The 22,343-nt window shown below is 45.0% G+C and overlaps 1 protein-coding gene across 8 annotated transcripts in view; it reads left to right on the plus strand.

Annotated features, from left to right (window-relative positions):
- The window catches only part of CCDC57 (coiled-coil domain containing 57), a 137,549-nt gene that overhangs the window by 67,944 nt on the left and 47,262 nt on the right, over positions 1-22,343 (plus strand). For 7 of the 8 annotated variants that reach the window (XM_053304116.1, XM_053304118.1, XM_053304120.1 and 4 more), the window contains 2 exons: positions 9,254-9,470; positions 11,918-12,100. In XM_053304116.1, coding sequence (XP_053160091.1) covers positions 9,254-9,470; positions 11,918-12,100 — 400 coding nt within the window. The remainder of the gene's footprint in view (positions 1-9,253; positions 9,471-11,917; positions 12,101-22,343) is intronic. The other variant, XM_053304121.1, reaches the window with a different exon arrangement.

The following is a 22,343-nucleotide window of genomic DNA, read 5'->3' on the forward strand; positions in this document are numbered from 1 at the left end:
GGCTCGAGCAATACAGCAGCTTCTGGGCCATATGGCTGCCTGCACCACCAGTGTTCCGTATGCCCAGCTTCACATGAGATCGCCCAACTCTGGTTTCTGTTGGTATTCAAATTAAACATTGACAGCCAGAACATGTGGTTCTCCCTGCCGCCTCCTGTACGGAAATATCTCAGATGGTGGATAAAGCCATCCTCCCTTCCCAAGGCGTGCCTTTCAACCTCCCTTTGCCTTCTCTCACAATTACTTTGGATGCTTCCCTTCAGGGTTGGGGAGCTCATTGCCGGGGTTTCTGCACACAAGGCCTCTGGACCCTCAGCAACGCCATATTCACATAAACCTCCTAGAACTCTTGCTAGCCTTTTATTCACTAAAATCAATTTTTCCTCTGTTGAAATACAAAGTAGTTCAGCAACTCTTAGACAACATGATCCTAGCATCTCGTCTATGGGACTAGTGTGTGAGCCACCACAACCACCCAATGGCCTTGCACATCAAAGGGACAGACAATGCTCTCACAGACACCTTTCAACCATTTTCTTCCATATGAGTGGGAATTTAACTCTCCTGTCCTCCTCAAAATATTCCATCTTTGGAGGAATCCAAATAGACCTCTTCGCCACTGAACACAACAAAACATGCAATCTTTATTGCTCAAGGACTGCCATGGGAATAAATTCCATGGGAGACACATTTCAACTTCTTTGGATGGGACACCTCTTATCTTTTCCCTCCATTTCCCCTTCTGTCCAGGATTCTCACCAAGATCCTGCAGGAAGGGACCCTATGCACCATTGTAACTCCATGGTGGCCCCATCAACCCTGGTTCCCTATTCTCCTTTGCCTGTCCAAGGGGCATCACTGGCGTCTTCCCCTTTGCCAGGATCTACTGTCACGGGCCAAATACTTTATCTGGACCTGCAGACTCTCAGTCTGACAGCTTGGAGGCTCAATTTCTATACTCCATTCTTTTAAACGAATGGAAGGAATCTACTCAAAATAACTTCAAATGCAAGTGGAAGTGTTTCCCTGTTTATGCTGCCTCCAACGGATTTGACCCCTTTGCTGCCTTCATCTGTCAGATCTTCATCTATCTGACCTGTCTAAAGTATTCTGGCCTCTCCAACACTTCCATGAAGGTGCATCCTGCTGCCCTCTCCGCCAGGCATCCGGGATGGAGTGGAAGGTCATTGTTTTCTCAACCGGACTCAAGACGATTCCTGAAAGGAATTAATAAACTTTTCCCTCCTTTCACAGCCCCCATGGAGCCTTGGTGCCTGTCCCTGGTCCTTTCATCCCTCTCATCCCTCACTGAGGCACTCTTTGAAGCTATAATTTTGCCTTCTCTTGTCACTATCTCTAAAAGATGCCTTTTAAATTGCCATCACTATTGCCAAGGGAGTCAGCAAACTCATTGTCCCACGTACTGATTCTCCTTACACCAAATTTTTTCCTAATAAAGTGGTCTTTAAACTAGATCCCCCATTTAAGCCCAAAACAATTCCTGATTTTCACTTTAATCAAGTCAACATTTTAGTAGCCTTGCCATGTCCCCCAGAATTTAGGGTAGCCCCTAGATTTTGGCTCCTCCACTCGGTTGCTAAATTCCACCTGGATTTACACAGTTTTCAAACGTTTTGCCCGGATTTTACTCTAGATCTGATCACATGGGTGATCAGATCTAGATGTCAGTGACTATTGATCTCCCCCTTAAGGGGGGGATCCCAGTAGAGGTAAGTAGCTTGCTTATCTTTAAGGGGATTCATGGTTCCTCACAACTGGGTGAGTAGGAAGCTCAGCACAGTGGAGGTGGGAGCTAGGATGCATGGTTACCATCAGGGGGTGGAGTTCAACATAGAAGGTCCATACAGCCATATTAGAGCAGCAGTTCTCAAAAGTGACTACCATGAACTTTATAGATTCAGTTGAGAAAATACAGGCTGGCTTCAGAAATGGAGACAGTCCAGGGTCACAGGACAGAAAGGAAAGGCAGAGAAGGAGGAGAAAGTATACAAATCTGTCAAATTAATAAAGAGAAGGAGGGGAAAGTATACAAATCTGTCAAATAAATAAATAAAATGCAGATTAGTTGTCACATAATTTGCATAATATGCAAATTAGGCCACCTGGATTTGGGAAGCTTGAATATAGCAACCCTACATTTTACCTGCCTTCTTTTCGAATCCTTCTACCACCATTGAAAAACCCATGCATTTCGTCAGTGTCAGGAGGGCTTTGCTCTGCTACTTGGACAGGATTAATCCATTCAGGAAATACAATAGGCTCTTCATTTCCTACAAAGGCAAAAGCAAATGTCTTCCGATCTCCTGGCAACATTTGTCTCATTGGCTTGTTGAACTCATTTACATCTGTTATAAGGAACAAGACAAGTCGTTAAACCTCCCTCTCGTATCAGGGCACATTCTACACAGGCCGTGTATACATCAGCAGCCCACATGTCTGGTTTTAGTATGTCAGACATTTGCAGGGCTGCCACCTGATCCTCTGACCAGTCCTTCATCAGAAACTAAGCTTTGGACATTTGTTCCACAGCTGAAGCTAATTTTGGTTGGGTGCTGCTTAAAAAGGTTCTGTGACTGCATCCTAGCTCCCACCTCCACTCTGCTGAGCTTGCTACTCACCCAGTTGTGAGGAACCATGAATCCCCTTAAGGATAAGCAAGCTGCTTACCTCTATTAGGTTACCTTAAGGGGGGGGATCTATAGTCACTGACAACACTCTCCTGGCCTGACCTACTTCTAGGATGCTTATTTTTCAAATAAATAAAAAAAAGAGGGAGAATCTTAAGAAGTAGACAACTTACCTGACTCCTCTCCACTTCTCCATCTTTGTTCTACACAATGGCCACTCAGGAACTGAGGGAATAGGAACTCTCCCACCTAAAATAACAATGTGCCATGAGCACGAAACTGTGAGACTAAGAGTATCTAGAGGTGCTTGTGATTCTTTCGTGGAGGCTTCTGTGCATGTGCCCAAACCCAGTTGTGAATGGCTGTGAATCCCTCTAAAGATCACCTGTTACAGGTAAGCAACTTGCTTTTCTCCAGTAACCTGGCCAGTGACCAAGGGGGGCTTACCTTCTGGCATCTTCTCTCATTCTCTTCTGCTGGAGTCCAGCCAGATGGTGCTTCCCGAGGCACTTGGGCCAAGACTCAACAGCTGGAGGAGAGGGCAGGTGGGCACTAGTCAGGCACCCACCAAAACAAAGCTGGAAAAACACATAAAAAGGAACACCAGGGAAACAGAGAGTGCCTGTGACAGAAGTCACAGCAAACCAGCCTGCCCCCGCCAAAAAAACCCCCTTTAAAAATGCAGTCCAATCCAAGCACACAGCATCAGCTGTGGTGCATTTTGGGGCTGCAAAAGGGAAAGGAAAAAAAAACCAATCAGCACAGCACTCCAGTTATTTAAGCCCCTGGGGGCTGGCTACAAGAATAAGAAAATCGATACAAAGGGGGGGAAATCAAAGCAGCACCCAATTAAAGACACTGGGGCTGCTGGTTCCATTTTTAAGAAATAAAAGAAAAGCAATTGGCACTGCAAATTAAAAGAGGGGAGGGAGAAGAGAGACAGATAAGTCATAGGCGCGCGCTCTCTCTCTGCGCACTGGGCCAGGCAAGGCCACACACCACCACTCTGCTCTTCTCTGCTGCTCCAGTCTCTGTCCTTCCTTTCCTGATGTTCTTCCTCTTCAAGAGGCACTGCCACACTGTGCCACGCCCTTAAATACATTTGAAACTCCCTCCTTTTGTGCCCCCCTCCTGTCAATGAGGGCACAGTTGCCCATGGCGACACGTGATTTGGACCATAACAAGCCAACCAAGAAGCAAAGAGACTGCAAGACAATCGGAAGCCAGTGCCAGAAAACCAATAAGAAAGGGAAAACCAGCCCTCCAAAAGGACACTTGAAGCACTCTGAATGATTCAAGCTCTAAACAGGGTCATTTGGATTTGAGCTCAAAACAGGCCCCTTATTTCCAGGGCATTTTGTTTCAAGCTTGAATCATTCAAAGTTGAAACAGTTGTTTCGAGCTTGAATCATTTCACACATCCCTAGTGAGCAGGGACCATTCATGCCACAGCCGCAGATTCATGCAAAGGGTAGACTTCCTAGTCAAGCCATCTTCCACGCTTGAGCATGCCAGTAGTAAACCTTATCGCAGCTAGGTTCTTTTAAAAGTGCACTGTGAGCCTGCAAGATGAGCACTTCTCCTCCCTGGGGTTGCTTTATCCCTCTGGCCATGTTTGTCCCCAGGATCTGAATGTGGGCATTGATCTGGATACTTGGAAGTTGTAGTTCCCACAGTTGCATTCAGGCCTCCAGACTTAAGTGTTAATCTTGAAGGTTTGTCTGCTAAATACATCAGTGCGGGAGTGGGAAATTGTAACTAAAGCACATTTAGATCCTCAACCCTGGTTATGCTGTCAACATTGTAGCCGTCTGTAATACCACCCCCAATTTCAGATTTAAATCCATTCCTTGGTATTTGAATAACTGAGAAATGTCATAGCATTCCTAACTGTAGACAGATCACTTTTGATAACTGCTCTGGTCTTTCAGTGGTGATATTTCTTTTGCTGAGCTGATACAGCTTTTTGTAGAGTGTCAAAGCTGCGTTGCAAAAATCTATTTTGAATCTTGATGTTAAAGATGTCTTGTGCTGCCCTCTAGTGGTTGCCCACATTGTTTCATAAAATTGTATCCTTGCTGAAAATCTGGAGAGTTTTCAAGAAGTATGGTCAGATCAAAGAGCTGAGTCATAGAGTCCAGAATCAATACTATTAGGTATTGATGACAATGCTCTCCTGAGGAAATATTGGACCCTCTTCATGTACTTAACAGTGGCAGCAAGACTGACATTTGCGCGCAAATGGAAAGACAGTCAATGCCCATCTAAAGAGGATTGGATTCTTAAAGTACTAGAATTGGCAGAAATGGCGAAATTAACATCACTACTAAGAAATAAATTTGAAGAATTTAAAAAAGAATGGGACCCTCTTCTTGTCTACTTAAAATACAGGTGAAACTCGGAAAATTAGAATATCGTGCAAAAGTCAATTAATTTCAGTAATGCAAATTAAAAGGTGAAACTGATATATGAGACAGACGCATTATATGCAAAGCGAGATAAGTCAAGCCTTAATTTGTTATAATTGTGATGATCATGGCGTACAGTTCATGAAAACCCCAAATCCACAATCTCAGAAAATTAGAATATTACATGGAACCAAGAAGACAAGGATTGAAGAATAGAACAATATCGGACCTCTGAAAAGTATAAGCATGCATATGTATTCAGTACTTGGTTTGGGCCCCTTTTGCAGCAATTACTGCCTCAGTGCGGCGTGGCATGGATGCTATCAGCCTGTGGCACTGAGGAGGTATTATGGAAGACCAGGATGCTTCATTAGCGGCCTTCAGCAATTCTGCATTGTTTGGTCTCATGTCTCTCATCCTTCTCTCGGCAATGCCCCATAGATTCTCTATGGGGTCAGGTCAGGCGAGTTTGCTGGCCAATCAAGCACAGTACACTGTATACTTTTCAGAGGTCCAATATTGTTCTATTCTTCAATCCTTGTCTTCTTTCTTTCCCCACAAGGATTTTTGTCAGGCTTTTGAGGGCTAACAACAAATGTTTCCAAAACACTCCAAAGTTGTTTTCTATATGAACTACTGGGGAGAGAATGTTTAATCTATAGGCAAGATCCGGTTATTGTTAACAACACTTGTTCCAATGATGAGATGGAAGTCTTTATTCTGTATGTTTGTGAGTGTTTGTATCATTTGTGTTTGTCCTTTTGTGTTGTGAAAATTGAATAAAAAGTATAAGGGGGGGGGGAGAAAACCAGTTAAGAAAATAACACATGTAACTTAAAGTTGAAAATATTCTGCTGACTTAAATTTGCAAAGGTAGGTTACAATTTTTAATGTGTAAACCTTAATAATTTAGTTCTCTGAAACTATTCATGTTCTAACTGTTAATCTGTGTATGTATGTGCCTTCCAGCTACTTAATACAACTTCATTTATAATGACTTCTAAAAGAGTCACCCCTTCCTCACCACCACTTCACAAAGGACTAGGACATTTAGAAGAAATAAGAGTATTAGTTGCAGCTCATGCAAGTGGTGAAATTATGTATTCCTAAAATCAGGATATTCCAAACCGTTACATATTAGGAATCTGGGAAAGAACAACAGAAATGATGAGCTCCACTGGAGACTTCTTCTCTTAAAATATATAAATGTGTCTATATGAAGAGCAAAAGTCAAATGTTGGAACAAACCATTCCTGTTGTCCTTTCTAAGATTCCCACTGAATGAAACTGAAAGATGCTATTTTCAGGCTAAGGATATTTATTGGCTCTCATCCTGACTAATGCCGCATGTTTCGAGCCAAAGGAGGCATGCATGCAACAACTGCATTCCTGCTTCAGCAGCATGGATGCTCTTGCATGGCGGGGGGGATTTTGCAGATCTCCCCTTTCTTCAGAAGCACTCTGTGCAATCTGCAAACAGTGGCACTCTTACCCCTGGAATCGAGGCTGAGGTCCAGGGCCTCCACACACCCCTGGGGTCCCCCAAATCCTCTTTAATCTGTCTTGGGTGGTGTGGTCGCTGCTGGCCCACACTCTGCCGGGCAGCCAAGTATGATTATGACCTGTGCCGGGTGCTTTAGAGACAGAGGGGAGAGTGGGGAAAGAAATATGTGGGATGGGAAAATGTTGAGTTGTGTGTTGAAATGATTCTGCTACTGCATATTTGCATAAATATACCTGTTCTGTATTCTTACATTCTTGTGAGTTTAGTTGCTGTTTGTGCCCTCAAGAAGCCACATGTTAAAAATAGAGTGGGTGGGGGGGGGCATGATGCTTAACTTGCAGGGGGGCCTCCAGCTGAAGGGGGAGGGCCTACAAAGGCCTTTAGGTCCAGGCTCCAAAATTACCTAAGTGCACCTCTGCCTACAAATACTATATGTCCTTGTGTGTTACACTGTGCACAACCCCCAAGGACATATTTGTGAGTTGCTCAAAGTGTTTCTGAGCAAAATGAAGATTTCCAGGGAAAATCCACCTCACATGCGCAAGTGCCTATGCCACTGAAGTGGGAATGCAGCTGCTGCACTATCACAACATTAGTCAGGATGTAGCTTCTGCTTCCGCTAGTTTTTTAAGTGTAATGTCAAGTGTTTTATAATTATTTTGATGCATATTGTTTTTAATTGTGTTTGTGAGCCATCCTGAGCATTTTGGGATATAAATCTTTTACCTAAATGCTATTATTTATCTTTCTAGCCCATTCCAATCTCTCAGGGCTCACAGTTGGTTGGAGCCCATCTTCTGTAACAGGGATGGACAACAAATCTGACAGATGCACTGCACTGGAAATGTATATGAATAATTTAATTTAGTTGATTTGTAATTCTGCAAGAACATCGTGGATAGCAGTGGATATTTGGGTCTTTCCCATATTGCATGTTTGGAATCATTCAAGAAAGAGCTCATTTTATGATGTTTTGGTGAAGATAATTGAATTCCTATTTACACAAATTGAAATTTCTCCACAAGAGCCACGTGTCTTTTGATTTAATTACATGTGCATTTTTCGTAAACAGTTTCCCACACATTGTCTACTTTGATTGACTGGCAGCAGTTCTTCAAGGTCTCAGGCAAAAGTCTATCCCTGACCTGGTGCTGAAGATCCTTTGAACTGAAAATGCCCAAGAGTGAACCCAGGCTCTTAGGCATGTAAAGCAGGTCGTCTGTCACTGAGCACACACGATGAGAGGTGTGATCAGTAGCAGCCCCAGACTTTGGCGTGCCAGAGGGCAGGGTGCCAAGTGCTGCCTCCCTCACCCTGCTGCATGCCTCTTGTTTGCAGCAGTGGCAACAACTGCCACCACTTTCCAGATGTGTGAACAAACACACCCAAACACCTGCACCCTCCTCCTCCTTCGCCCTGCACTTGCTGCTACCTGACTCAACACATACCCTCCTACCTCCCTTGTATGCACACCAGGTTAGGAGGAGGAGGAGGCAAAGGACCATCTCAGGGAGATTCGTCGAGGACCACTCAGCAAGGAGCTGCTCCAGTAACAGTGGGCAACAGGTGGCACAAGAAGGTAGATGAGGTTGTGGGGGGTGGAGTAGCAAGGGGCATCTTGCCATCTCTGTGGCACCACACACATCCAACCACTTCACCTTGACTCATAGGATGTCTGTCCCTGGGTGCGATTGGTTCCTTTTGATTGGCTACATTTCCAAGGCAACTAGTATAGCTAAATCTAATATTCAGAATCATAATTCAGCCCCTAAAATATGGTTTGGGATTAGCTGTGAAGCCATTTGAAAACATAGCACATGTATAGTTCTTTTATTTGCCTTTGGCTTATGATCCTTGCAGGGGCATAGCCACATTGAAGACAACCCCGAGGTGAGATTTGAGGTGACCCCTGCCACTGCTGGCTGCCCACCCACCTCCACCAGCTTGCTTCCCTTTGCCAGGCCATGCCAATGTGGTCTAATGATGTCACGGAGCTGGTGCGAGCACGTTGCCCCATCCTAGCGAGAACAGGTAGCAGCATGGTAATGTCATTAGACCGTGTCATTGCAGCCCTGGAAATGAAGGCAGACCAGTGGTGGGTGGGCGGCCGGCAGGGGCCATGAAGGCAGGCAGGCCCATCATACCCATCCCAGCGAGCACCTAGCATGGGGGAACAAGAAGGCATGGTAGGCAACCCTTGGGCATCCATGGCCCATGTGCAGTTGCACGACCTGCCCATATTATAGCTAAAACTAAACACCTGGATCCTCGGCAAAATCCTCTAATCACATCAAATTTAACCTCCTACAGTTTATAGCTGCTGGATTGAGTAAATTGAGGAAAACATGTCTTTGCATTCACTATGTTGGCCATCCTGACTATAATTTCTAATACATTCTCACTATTCATTAATATACTGTACTGACCCCAATGAGGCCTTTTTTATATAGCACATCCAAATTATATCACACATATCACTATGCAGCTGGCTAAAGGTCTTCACAGAGCATTCCACCTCAAACAACACCCATATTATTTGACAACATTGTTCCTTTTTCTGCTGTGCACGTGGCATATTGTTGCATTTGTTTAACCTGGTCAATTTGTTGTTTTGGCCAGATCACTAATCATGCTGACTTGAATCTCATCTTTTTCTTTGAGATGTAATTTATGTTTGTTTCTTAAATTGTTAGGTTACCCTGAAGGATAATGAAGGAGCCATCCAACAAGGTTTTCCTTCTGCTGAAATCCAGAGACTACAGGAGCAGAACATTACCTTGCGGGCTGTTATTGCAGAAATGAGGAGAGAAATGGAGACTCTGAATATTCAGGCACCTCCTTCTGATGGTACCAACATGAAAACACAAGATGCAGATAGGATGAACACTGTTGCAGTTTCTTTTACTCCTGGTAATAAAACAGATTAGGTTATGTATAACTGGGAACTTCAGAATATGTCCTTTCTTTTTCTTCACAAGCACATATCTTATCTCAGAGTTACTCATCTTAACAGAAGTAATAGTTTAAAAAGCTTTGAAGAACAGTGGATGACATCATGACTAAAACTGACCGTGTGTAGTAAAAAAACAACACCACCACACGTGCAGTGGTAATAACTCCGATTCAGTGGCACAGAAGTTAACATGTGGATGCCCCAGCAATTTTCACTGATCACTTCATCTGAAAGTGCTGTGCACAACACAAATATGTCCCTGAGGGTTGGGGTAATCCTTGGGGACATATCTGTGTGTTGCACACAGAACTCTGTGGGAGGGAAGAACAGTAAGTATCCTTCCTCTGCCCATGAGCCCCTGAACTGCTGAAGCAGGGATGCTACCAAGCAGGCATACTTTCTCTGGCTGTACATATGCACCTTTGGTCAGGATGTCAGCCAATATTCAAACAATAGGATTCTTTTTCATGAGTGATTTTATTTACATTATTCATTATGTTCCTCTTTGAGTGGTTCCATACATTCATAGATATGGCTGATGGGCATCAGCCATACAATTTACATTTCCAAAGATCTTTCAACCACAGTAAAATGTAATCTGGATCTCATTATAGATAAAATCCAGCTAGATTTGAACAGATGATAATTGCAGCAGTTGAATCCCTAAATACAGGTAAAATGAATGTATTGCTTAGACCTTATATGTACCACAGAAAATTCCTTTCTACATTGAGTCAAGATACATTAAGAGGATAAATCCTTAAAACAATTATGGAGAAAAGATAAGCACTTTTAGCTTAAATTAACTTAAAGTGTATTTCTATTCATGTGCAAATAATTATCTTACACATGTTCCATGTTACACCAGCAAGCCTATTGTCCATGATAAAATAAAGATCTCTTACCTAGGTACCAAATAAACACTGCCTTATCCCCATACCACCCTTCTGCTACTGGAAGCAACATTTCATTCTTATTTATTTTTACATTTATATCCTGCTCTTCCCGCAAGGAGCCCAGAGCAGCATACCTTGTTATGTTTATCCTCACAACAACCCCTTGAGGTAGGTTAGGCTGAGAGATAAGTGATTGATTCAGTGTCATTCAGTGAATTTCATGATTGAGCAGAGACATTCATAAAGTGCTCAGATAGGCTTGGGTTAATGTTTTGGATTGGTAACTTATTTAATAATAATTAAAAACTTATCTCTAGAGATCTAGTGTAAGAGGTGTTTTCAAAAATGTATTTTTTGATATAATCTTCTCTATATATAATTCTCTAAGGCGTAGCCGTGGCTAATCATGTGCATGGCAGCTCTCATTAGGGGTGTGCACGGAACCGCCAACTGCGGTCTGGCACTGGGGTGGGGGGGTACCTTTAAGAGCAGCGGGAGGGTTTACTTACCCCTCCCGCCACTTTCCCGCTGTGGCGCCGTAATCCTATGAGTAATTGGGGCAGCAGGACACCTCCCTGCCGCCCCTTCCCTGATGTTGCTTGGCAAAAATCCCAGCAGTCCTTTGCGCGCAGTCCTTCCCCCTTAACTATATAGCATGCAGCTTTGATCAAATTCAGAAGTGTGGCTAGTATACATCTTTAGTAGGTAGTATTTTAAAATTATGAAGCATCTCTTTCTCAGATCAAAGTTTTAAGTTTGACAGGTATTATGTACCCCTCCCGCCGCTTTCCCCGCTGTGGCGCGGTAATGCTATGAGTAATTGGGGTGGCAGGACACCTCCCTGCCGCCCCTTCCCCGATGTTGCTTGACAAAAATCCCAGCATTGCTGGGATTTTTGTCAAGCAACGTCGGGGAAGGGGCGGCATTGCTGGGATTTTCATGGAAGGGGCGGCAGGGAGGTGTCCTGCCGCCCCAATTACTCATAGGATTACCGTGCCACAGCGGGGAAAGGATCTCTCCAACACTCTGACCACTTTCAGGAAAACTTTGCTGTGTTCAACCCAGCATGTGAAATGTTTGTTGATCTCTGGATTATGTTGTCATAATTTGAAAATTAAGTTTAAAATCCTAAATTTAAAAAGAAATCAAATTACTCAATGCATGCTATAGAAAGTTTAACAATCTCTAACGCTGGCCCACATCCTGAGTAATGCTGCATGCTTCTGAAGCTCAGATGCTCCTGTGAGTATGGAGGGGACGTAATTTTCACCAAATCTCCCCTCTCCTGAAAGCGCTCTCTGCAACCTGGAAATGGGTCTCTTAGGGTCATACAGCCCTAAGGAACCCATTTCCAGAGTACTTCCAGGGGGAAGGGGAGTTTGGTGAAAATAGCCCCCCTTGTTCAAACCCCCATGCTTCAGAAGCATGGTTACTATTGCTACCCATGTGTATTTTTTGGCTGCAGAATGTCAGCCTCCATCTGATACAGTAATTATCTTTTTTTGTAGACTATGTTCAATCCCTGGAGGAGGAGATTAGAAAATTGAAGGAAAAATGTCAGGCAATGGAGAAGCAACACAAAAATGCAACCGAAATTCCTGGAAAATTATTTGTGTCTTCTCTGAACCCATCCAGTTGTGATAGAAATACTCAAACTTCCCATCAAGGCCATATTTCCAGTGGAAACAGCGGTAAGGCAAACATGATCTTGAGTCACCTAACCAAGATCTGAACTCTAGGTTTGAAGTTGGCATGTATTTAGATCTAGTGTGGTTGTAGTTCCAGGCCACTTACAAACCACAGATAGGAGAAAGAAGCTGAGATTAGTGATTGTGTGCAGTGTTCTTTTCAATTTGCTGGCGTCGCGAGGAGCTAACGAATTCTGCCCGAAGCTGATCTGCGCAGGCGCAGAACCCACTACTTATGAATGCTGGAACCACTATCCAGATCAACTTCTTTGATTTTACTCCACAGTTCCTCTGGTTCCCTATCAATGAGGTTCAGAACTTCAAAGTGGTTCCTGATGTTCTTCTTGAAAATGGTGGGTACATTCTCAAGATCATATCGTGGGAACTGGATAGCTTTGTTTTTCTGCTTTAGCTCAACTTGGAGCTTGCACATGAGCAGTTTGTCCACAATCGGCCCCCAGCTGTTATAATTGAGCTCTTCCATCTCCTTGCACCAATAATGTAATCAATCTGATTTCTGTGTACCATCTGTTGATGTCCATGTATATAGGTGCCACTTTGATTGTTTGAAGAATGTGTTAGCAATTAAGAGATCATTGGCTTGGCAGAAACTAATAAATCATTCTCCTGCTTCATTTTTGTTTCCTAGGCCATATAGTCCAACTGTGTTTTCCTCCTTACTTTTTCCAACTTTGGCATTCCAGTCTCCAACCACCACCAGCACATTTTGCTTGCATGTTCTGTCAATTTCAGACTGAACTTGAGCAAAAAACTCAACTTCCCCTTCTTCTGCATCAGTTGTTGGGGCATAGACTTGAAGAACTGTCATGTTCCTGGTGGCGCAGTGGTAAAACTGCTGCCCTGTAACCAGAAGGTTACAAGTTCGATCCTGACCAGGGGCTCAAGGTTGACTCAGCCTTCCATCCTTCCGAGGTCGGTAAAATGAGTACCCAGAATGTTGGGAGGCAATATGCTAAATCATTGTAAACTGCTTAGAGAGCTTCCAGCTATAGAGCGGTATATAAATGTAAGTGCTATGTTAAAGGGTTGTCCATGAAATCTAATTGATATTAGTCGGTTACTGACCGCATTCTACCCAAGTACTGTCATTGCTATATCCTTCCTGATATTGCACTTGGTATATGTCAAATAAATAAACAAAATAACCAAATAGTATGTTAGCCTTTTTAGCTTCCAGGGGCAGCTTGTTAATGAGGCAAAGTGAGGCAACGGCCTCAGGTGGTGTAGCGAGCATGGGCATCTCATCCTGCCTCCATGATCTGCAGGTACTGCCTCATCTTCCTATTGCTACTGCAGCTTCCAACTCTTCCCTGCCCTTCCTTCCCTCATGTATATATCATACAGCCAGCTGCTTAACCTTCTAGCTAGCTGGGCTTAAAACTAGAGATCAGCTTCTCACCAATCTCCAACCTAAATGTCTGGCTACCCAGAAGGTTAAGCAGTCCAGACAGCTGTCCATGAGAGAGGAGGCAAGGGAAGGGACAGAGAGTACAGAGCTGAGTGCTTTCTTTCATCTCCCCCACTGCACGTCCACCAACAGGTATGCATCTAGCTAGAAGTGTCTGTCTAGCTGTGTGGTGGGAGAGATGAAAGAAAGCACCCAGCTCTGTACTCTCCATCTCTTCCCTTGCCTCCTCCCTCATGGACAGCTGTCTGGACTGTTTAACTTTCTGGGAAGTCAGACATTTAAACTGAAGATTTAAAGCTAAGCAGCCCCAAAAGCCACCTATGAGGGAGGTGGGACTAGCACCACCCCTGACATTGGCTTCAGAGCACTGGGGGTGTGGCCATTCAAGTCGGTGCTGTTAGCTCCTGACTACAGAAAAAATACCTTTTCAAAAATGTATCTCATGCCCAAGATTTTTGAGTATCTACCTACAGCTCTATTATAGAAAACAAACTAGCATGCTCTTTTTGAAGGAAAGTTGTACTTGCCTTCAAATAGTACAATAAAGGGTAAATTTTCTAAGTAGAGTTTAATACAAACACTGCAGGGAGACTTTATGGATTTTCTACACAGAAACCATAAACATCTCAATGAGACTTACTGTACCTGTACATACGTATGTACACACACACACACACACACACACACACACAGAGCCTCTGCGCTGTTTATAATGCTTTCTTCATAAGGTTGGTTCAGATGTCATGCAGAACCTTGGTTAATTTAACCAAGGTTTAGGAAAGAAATTGAAAAGAACACTGCACACAATCACTAATCTCAGCTTCTTTCTCCTATCTGTGGTTTGTAAGTGGCCTGGAACTACAACCACACTAGATCTAAATACATGCCAACTTCAAACCTAGAGTTCAGATCTTGGTTAGGTGGCCACAAATAAAATGTACTTACTGCCATGGCATGGGTTCAGACAATAAAAGCAACCTGGGTCATATGAAATAAACCAAGGTTCTGCATGATGTCTGAACCAACCTACTGAAACTAAAATTTCCATCTAGGAAATTATTGTATTTTAAGTAGACTAGCGGCGGTTGGGCATCTTCTCCCTCAGTTTCTTTCTGATCGCCATAGAGATCAGTCCTCAGATTAGTTTGCTCCTCGGATAAAGTTTATCTCTTGACCGATTAGACCCTCTGAAATTTGGAACGGACTTTGACTATTCTTACTGTTTAAACCTTTGGACTTGGTGCATTTCTAACTTTTGGATAACGACTCTTGGAACGGACTTTGATTATTCTTTCTCTACCTTCGGCATTATCTCTCTCTCTCCCCCTTGTGGCCTCAGAACGTATGACCATTCTTTGTTGAAACATGTCTGGAAAGGCAAAACTGGGTAAGGAAAAGACTACCTTTAAATGGTGTGGGAATTGCCATGGAAAAATTCCCTCAACTGATGGCCACACTCTCTGTTTGTTTTGTTTGGGGGAAGCGCACTATAGCAAGCAATGTTCCTTCTGCGCAACCTTTAACAAGCAGGTGTTGAAAAATCGTGAAGCGCACCTTAAAGTATATTTGTTAGAAGAGGCGTTATTGCCTAAGAAGGCCCCCACGCTCCTGGCGGGGAGAGAGAGTTTGTCAACAGCTAGAACTTTGACATCTAAGATCTCGGCGTCAACAACTAAATTCTTGACTTCGGCCGCCTCGGCCTCGACTTGGGCTGCCACGGCGTTGAGAGACCAGGATCTCTTTAAGAAACCAGAGGGCCTGCGGGCCAGTCCTAAAAGGAAGGGCGGAACTTCAGCAACAGAGCTGTTACGGAAGAAGCTTAAGCATAGGCATAAGGAGCGCCATGCACAGGCTGAGGTACACACACCCTCACCTATGGGCCTTCAGGCCCTTCACACGTCTCGACATTGAGCGGCGTCTTTGTTCCCGGTGCCAACACCAAGGCAGTCACCATCAACGCCGTGCACCTCCCATAGCGCAGTGCGTAGAGGGCGCTTGGTGTCGAGAGGATCACATTCGAACCTCACGGAGAGGCTTTCGGGTTCGACCTCGACATTAAGGGACTGCCGAATGGAGCCACCACTGGCACTATGAACAACATCGACGTCAGGTGCACTTGTGTCAGCGTCAACATCTAAGACCGCAGGGACCTCGACCTCAAGCTCTGCCTCAAACCCGAAAACTACCTCGACGTCGAAAGCAGCTCAGGTGGAGGAGATGGTGGCAGTGATTGTGGACACGGTACTCGACGCAGATATCGAGTTTGAAGAAGAACAACATGATTTTATGGAAGAGGTAATTCCACTACAGGAACAAGCAAGCTGCCCGCAGTCACCCATGTGTGAGGGTACACAGGACCAGGGTACCACTCGCCTTGTCCGCCTGCTACGCTCAGAAGAGAGCACGCCTTCCACGGGGACATTTACAGGATTTCAAGATGCTGATATTATGGGAGTACTTAGGACCCCCTCTCTCTCGCTGAAGGGCACTCCAGTCACTGGACTTTTGCTCCGTGGTGGCTGGGGGGACTCCTACTTAGTGACTGGGGAGGAGTACTCCCTTTTCTCTCAGTGGCTGAGGGAGAGGGAACAAGAGCCCCCATTGCAACATCAAATGACAGAGGCTGCAGTGCAAACATCTGTTCCGCAGGTTCAACACACGGAGTCAGCCATTCAGACCTGCCAACCACTGGCTTCTCGACGCTCTGTGTCACTTCAGACCAGCGCTCCACTGCCTCAGCGGGATGTGTCTCTCCAGACTAATTTTACACCAAAGTTAATTCGTCCTCCAGGACCGCAGCTGCGCCAGACAGCTATGCAGTCAAGACAGCCTGCCACTCTACCACAACCGATTCCAGATGTCCCCATGGTAACAGGAACCTCACCTGTTTCCTCAGATGGGGATGATGACAATTATGATGATGACTACACCTTGGAATCTTCTGAGCCGGACCCACTGGAACTGGAAGAACCAAGTCTGCCAGACCTGGATTCAAATGTGGCACCTATTCCATCCACATCGCCTAACGAAGAGATGAAGGGGTACCACCAGCAGGTGGCAGAGATGGCGCGGGTGTTAGGTTTACACCTCAAATAAAAAACTACTGAGTTGGAGGATCCGGTGTACAATATGATGAAATTGGCTACCGGGCTACAGCCTGTGTTTATACCCATGCTACCTCATATTACCAGAGCAGCGAAATCGGCGTGGGAAGTGCTTCAAACATCGGCACCCACCTCTAAACGATTGGAGGTGTTGTACCGTATCCAGGAGGAGGAAAACGGTTACCTTATACGTCACCCATCGCCTAATTCTTTGATGGTGGATTGTACTTCCACATCCAAGGGTGGCAAGAGGCATACGACACCAGATGATAAGGAGTGCCATAAGTTAGATGCTTTAGGCAGGCACACATATTCCACAGCCTGCTTGTCTATAAAGATTGCTAATTACATCGCTTGTCAAGCAAAATATACTCATTCCCTTTGGGAGGCTTTGTTTGACCAACGAGCGAACTTGGAACCAGCTGAATTTTTAAAGAACTTTGAATTAGTGTTTGCTAAAACCACAGTCGCAACCCATCAGCAGTTGGCGAATGCAAAACATCTGGCGGAATCAGAGTCAAGGACATTAACCACATCCATTATTTTAAGGAGACATGCCTGGCTGAGAGCAACAAGCCTACAACCAGACATGAAGGACCGCATCGAGAACTTACCCTTCGATGGAGAAGGTCTCTTCTCCGACAAGACTGACAAGAATATGGAGCAGTGGAAAAAATCTAGGATTACGGCACGCTCCTTTACAAACACGCGTTATTCTACTTCTGCTTCTAGATACCAACTGTATAATCACTACCAGCGAAAACAGTCTTCCTATCACCAGTCTGACTGTAGGGACTTCCAGTACCCTTACCAACGATACAATAATGGTAACAAGAAACCTTACTATCCAAGAAACAGAGTGGCCCGGTCAGGCCGTGCTAAAGGGGCCCCACAAGCCAAGCAGTAGCTTTGATCTGCGTCAGGGCCCGACTGCACACCACTGCAACCTCAAATTAAAAACTCCAAGGAACATCAGCCCAAGGACCACCATCTCCTTGTGTTCAGCCAGAGAGACCATCAAACTGGCAAGCCATGCCCAAGCATGGCACCATATAACATCCAAACAATGGGTTCTTTACATAGTCACGATGGGCTATGCTCTGGAGTTCAAGGAGTACCCGCCTTTTCTCGGGATACGGTACACTCCTGAGACGCCAGTGCTGTGGGGCGAGGTGCAGAAGCTCTTGATGAAGGGAGCTATATCACCAGTGTAGTAGGCTCTAGGCCAGACGGGATTTTATTCTCGGTATTTTCAGATCCCCAAGCACGATGGGGGGATAAGACCAATAATAGATCTCTGTGGGTTGAACCAATACATCGAAGTACAGAAGTTCAGGATGACAACGCTGCAAGCCATCCTTCCGCTCCTCCACGAGGAGCAATGGATTGCATCGCTCGATCTGAAGGATGCGTACTTCCATATCGGAATTCAGGAGACCCATCGCAAGTATCTCCACTTCACGATGGGCATGGAGATCTTTCAGTACAACGTGTTGCCCTTTGGACTCGTCACTGCCCCCAGAGTGTTTACAAAGTGCATGGCGGTGATAATAGCTTACCTAAGGACCCAGGGGCTGTCGGTGTATCCTTATTTAGACGACTGGCTTCTGACAGCTAAGTCACAAGAGCTATTGTTATGGGACATAAATGTAGTGACTTCCCTGTTGGAGAGTTTAGGTATCCAGATCAATTGGGAGAAGTTGTTCCTGGAACCATCAAGACATCTACAATATATCGGGCTGTCGGTGTATCCTTATTTAGACGACTGGCTTCTGACAGCCAAGTCACAAGAGCTATTGTTATGGGACATAAATGTAGTGATTTCCCTGTTGGAGAGTTTAAGTATCCAGATCAATTGGGAGAAGTTGTTCCTGGAACCATCAAGACATCTACAATATATCGGCGCACAGTTGGATATGGAGGAACAGAAAGCATTTCTACCTGTGGAGCGCTTCCAGCGCATTCAGGAGATCATCCAGGACTTTCAAAAGAGGCCTGCGCAAACTGCACGGAGAGTGCAGGTGCTGCTCGGACTCATGGCGTCTTGTACAATAGTGGTCCATTGTGCAAAACTCAGGATGCGCAAATTGCAGGTGTGGTTTCTCAAAGTGTATCACCCACAGCGAGAACCCCAGACCAAACAGGTCACACTACCGGAACACATCTTGTCCTCCCTGGACTGGTGGACAAAGGAGGGGAACATGTTGGGGGGCATGCCTTTCCTACCCCCGCAACCGACGGTCTTATTGACAACCAATGCCTCGATGTTGGGTTGGGGTGCCCACCTGCTGTACCACAGAATACAGGGTCGGTGGACCCCGAAGGAGCGTATGCTGCACATAAATTTCCTAGAGCTCTTGACAGCATACAAGGCCTTTGTGGCATTTCAGGAACAGGTGATTGGCTGGTGCATGCAACTGCAGATGGACAATACGACAGCCATCACTTATGTAAACAAGCAGGGAGGAACAGTGTCCAGATCCCTCTGCAGTCTCGGCCTCCAACTATGGAATTGGTGTATCGCGCGCAGGATCTATCCCACCGCAATTCACATCAAAGGCACGATGAATTGTCTGGCAGACTCCCTAAGCAGGGATCTGCTACTACAGCAACATGAGTGGGAACTTCATCCAGCTATGATGCGGCAACTGTTTATGTCCTGGGGGATGCCAAAGGTGGATCTGTTCACAACCACGGGAAATGCAAACCATACTGCTCAAGAATGGGAATAGGACCACAATCCAAAGGGGATGCCTTTCAATTTCTTTGGAACCAGGGACTGGGTGTGCTGAGTCTAACCACGTGGAAGATAGACTTCTGAGGAAGATCCTCCTGAATACCAGGAAAATGTCCACCAGATGTAATTACAGGGCTAAATGGCGCAGATTCTGCACGCACGCTGCTGCAAAAGGATTTGATCCAAAGGAGGCTAGCCTGAAATCAGTTTTGCTCTACCTGACCACTCTGAAACAAAGTGGTTTAGCTAACGTCTCCATAAAGGTCCACATGGCGGCCATATCAGCTTGCCATGACGCATGGGATGGAAAGACTGTGTTCACCCATCCAAGATGTAAAGATTTATGAGGGGAATAAATAACCTATATCCACCAGTGAGGCTACCAACAGACAAATTGAGTCTTTCTTTAGTCCTTTCGTCCCTGACGGATGCTCCGTTCAAACCCCTTGCTGAGGCACCACTGAAACTTGTGACCCTTAAGACACTCTTTCTGGTGGCAATTACTACAGCTAAACGTGTGAGTGAACCGTATTGATGAACCATATACAAAGATATATCCGGACCCTGTGGTGATGCGTCTGGATCTGGAGTTCAAGCCTAAGATTGTGACAGATTTTCATCTGAATACTGAGGTCATGCTTCCTACCTTTTTCAGCAGTCCATCTTCTCCTCTGGAAAGGGCGATGCATTCCCTAGATGTCCGTAGGGCGCTGCTCTCCTACTTAAAAGCCACTCTCCATGTTTGGAAAACACAACATCGGTTTGTGAATTTGCAAGGGCCATGCAAGGGCTGTTCTCTGTCACACCAGAAATTGTCCTTCTGGTTAGTGGAGCTGATAAAGATGGCTTATGACCAGCAAGGTCAACAACCTCCAGCCTCCATTAAAGCGCATTCAACAAGGGCGTATGCCGCATTGGCTGCACATTTGGCAGGCATTTGCTTCAGTGATATCTGTACAGTGGCTGCATGGTCATCTCATCAGACATTTGTCAAGTACTACACCATAGATCTGTGGAATGCAGCTGCTGCGGAATTTGGTCGGGCTGTCCATAAGCGGGTGTTACAGTGACTTGCGACGCATACCTACCACCATCATGGCAGCTCGTAATTCACCCACTACTTATGAATGTTGGAGGAACCACTGTCCAGATAAACAGGTTGCTTACCTGTAACAGATGATCTGGAAGTGGTTGCATACATTCATAAAACCCGCCCGTCCGGACCCGCAACATACCAACAAGTCACTGGACCATCAGCTCGTGGTGACAGAGCAAGTGTCAACATGCCACGTCAGTCATAAAGAAACTGAGGGAGAAGATGCCCAACTACTTATGAATGTATGGGACCACTTCCAGATCATCTGTTACAGGTAAGCAACCTGTTTTTAAGAGTGAATGTGAACAGAGACTGCCAAAGACCAAGAAACAGAAGAAAGCAAAATGGATGTCAAAACAGACAGTGGAAATTGCCAAGAAGAGGAGAGAAGCCAAAGTCAAGAAAGATAAAGACCTTAGGAAGGAACTTAATAGGGAATTTCAGAAAGCTGTTAAAAGAGACTTCCTCCAAGGAGCCCAAAGCGGTGTACTACATACTTAAGTTCCTCCAAGGAGCCCAAAGCAGTGTACTATATACTTAAGTTTCTCCTCACAACAACCCTATGAATTAGGTTAGGTTGAGAGAGAAGTGACTGGCCCAGAGTCACCTAGCAAGTATCATGACTGAATGGGGATTTGAACTCAGGTCTCCACAGTCCTAGTCTGGCACTCTAACCACTACACCATGCTTGCTCTGTAAAGACCTTGAGGATGGAAATAGACAAGGGAAAACAAGGCAAGTTTTCCAAAAGATCTCTCTACTCCAATGGAAGTTCCAACCTCAAATTGGTATGTTAAGGGATGCCAAAGGATAGACAGTAACTGATTCAGAGAAGATCAAACAGAGATAGAAGGAGTATACTGAAAATCGGTACAGCAGGGATGTCAAATCAAATCAGTGTTTATTACGGTCTCAGACCGGCATAAAGTATAGGGGTAATTACATAGTAAGAGTAAGATTAGGTAAAAGAAGTGCTTGCATATAAAATAATGCATATACAAATACTAAAAATACTAAGCCAATGTTAAAATGTAAGAGTGATTACGTGTTAAAAGTGAGATTAGATTAAAAAGGATTACATATAGAAATTAGAAATTAAAATTAAGAACATAAGGACTAATAATACTAAAACTACTAAAATAGTATGCATGAGGACCTCAACGCCTGAGAGATAGTAGAAATAAAAGGCATAAAAGAAGGCATAACATTGTAATAAGGTTAAAAGGTAGCAGAAATATATAAAATCCTGAGTAATAAGACTGGAAATCCGCCAAATTGAGGGTATGAGCAGTAGAAAGAGGAGGCATGTGAACAATTACAGGGCCTGCCCAGAGTCACAGAGTGTCAAATTAAGGCTGGAGGAGGGGCTCACTGCGCATCATCCACTGATGAATGCTGATCGCAGCCACACAGTACCTGGCAACGCTGTATGTAATGGCAGGCTTAGACTCAGAGAGTAGCAAGGAGCTGTAGAATTGGCTCGGACGACCTGGGTACTTGCTTAGCAATGGAAGGATGAGAGAGGCACGAATGTCTCTATAGAACGAGCAGTATAGGAGGACATGCTCAGTAGTTTCGATCTGCCCTAATCCACAGGGTCATAGTCGCTCTGCAAATGGAGTCCCTCTGTAGCGGCCTTCCAGTACTTCCGAGGGGAGGCCATGGCAGCGAGCCAAAGTGAACGCCCTTCTGTGGTTAGGGACTGTGGTTGTATGCTGCTTGAGAGGCAGAGTAAGCCCATCAGTGATATGAAATCACTGCTGAGGTCAGTTTGGCGCTCAGTGTCTATAATGCGCTGTTTGACGGTTGCTTTTGCCTGATCGTAGTCCATGTTGAGCAAGGTCGGGGGGGGAGGCCTAATGTAGCTATTTTTGCCTCAG

Source organism: Hemicordylus capensis, chromosome 2 (genome assembly GCF_027244095.1).
Source record: "Hemicordylus capensis ecotype Gifberg chromosome 2, rHemCap1.1.pri, whole genome shotgun sequence".
Lineage (NCBI taxonomy): Eukaryota > Metazoa > Chordata > Lepidosauria > Squamata > Cordylidae > Hemicordylus > Hemicordylus capensis.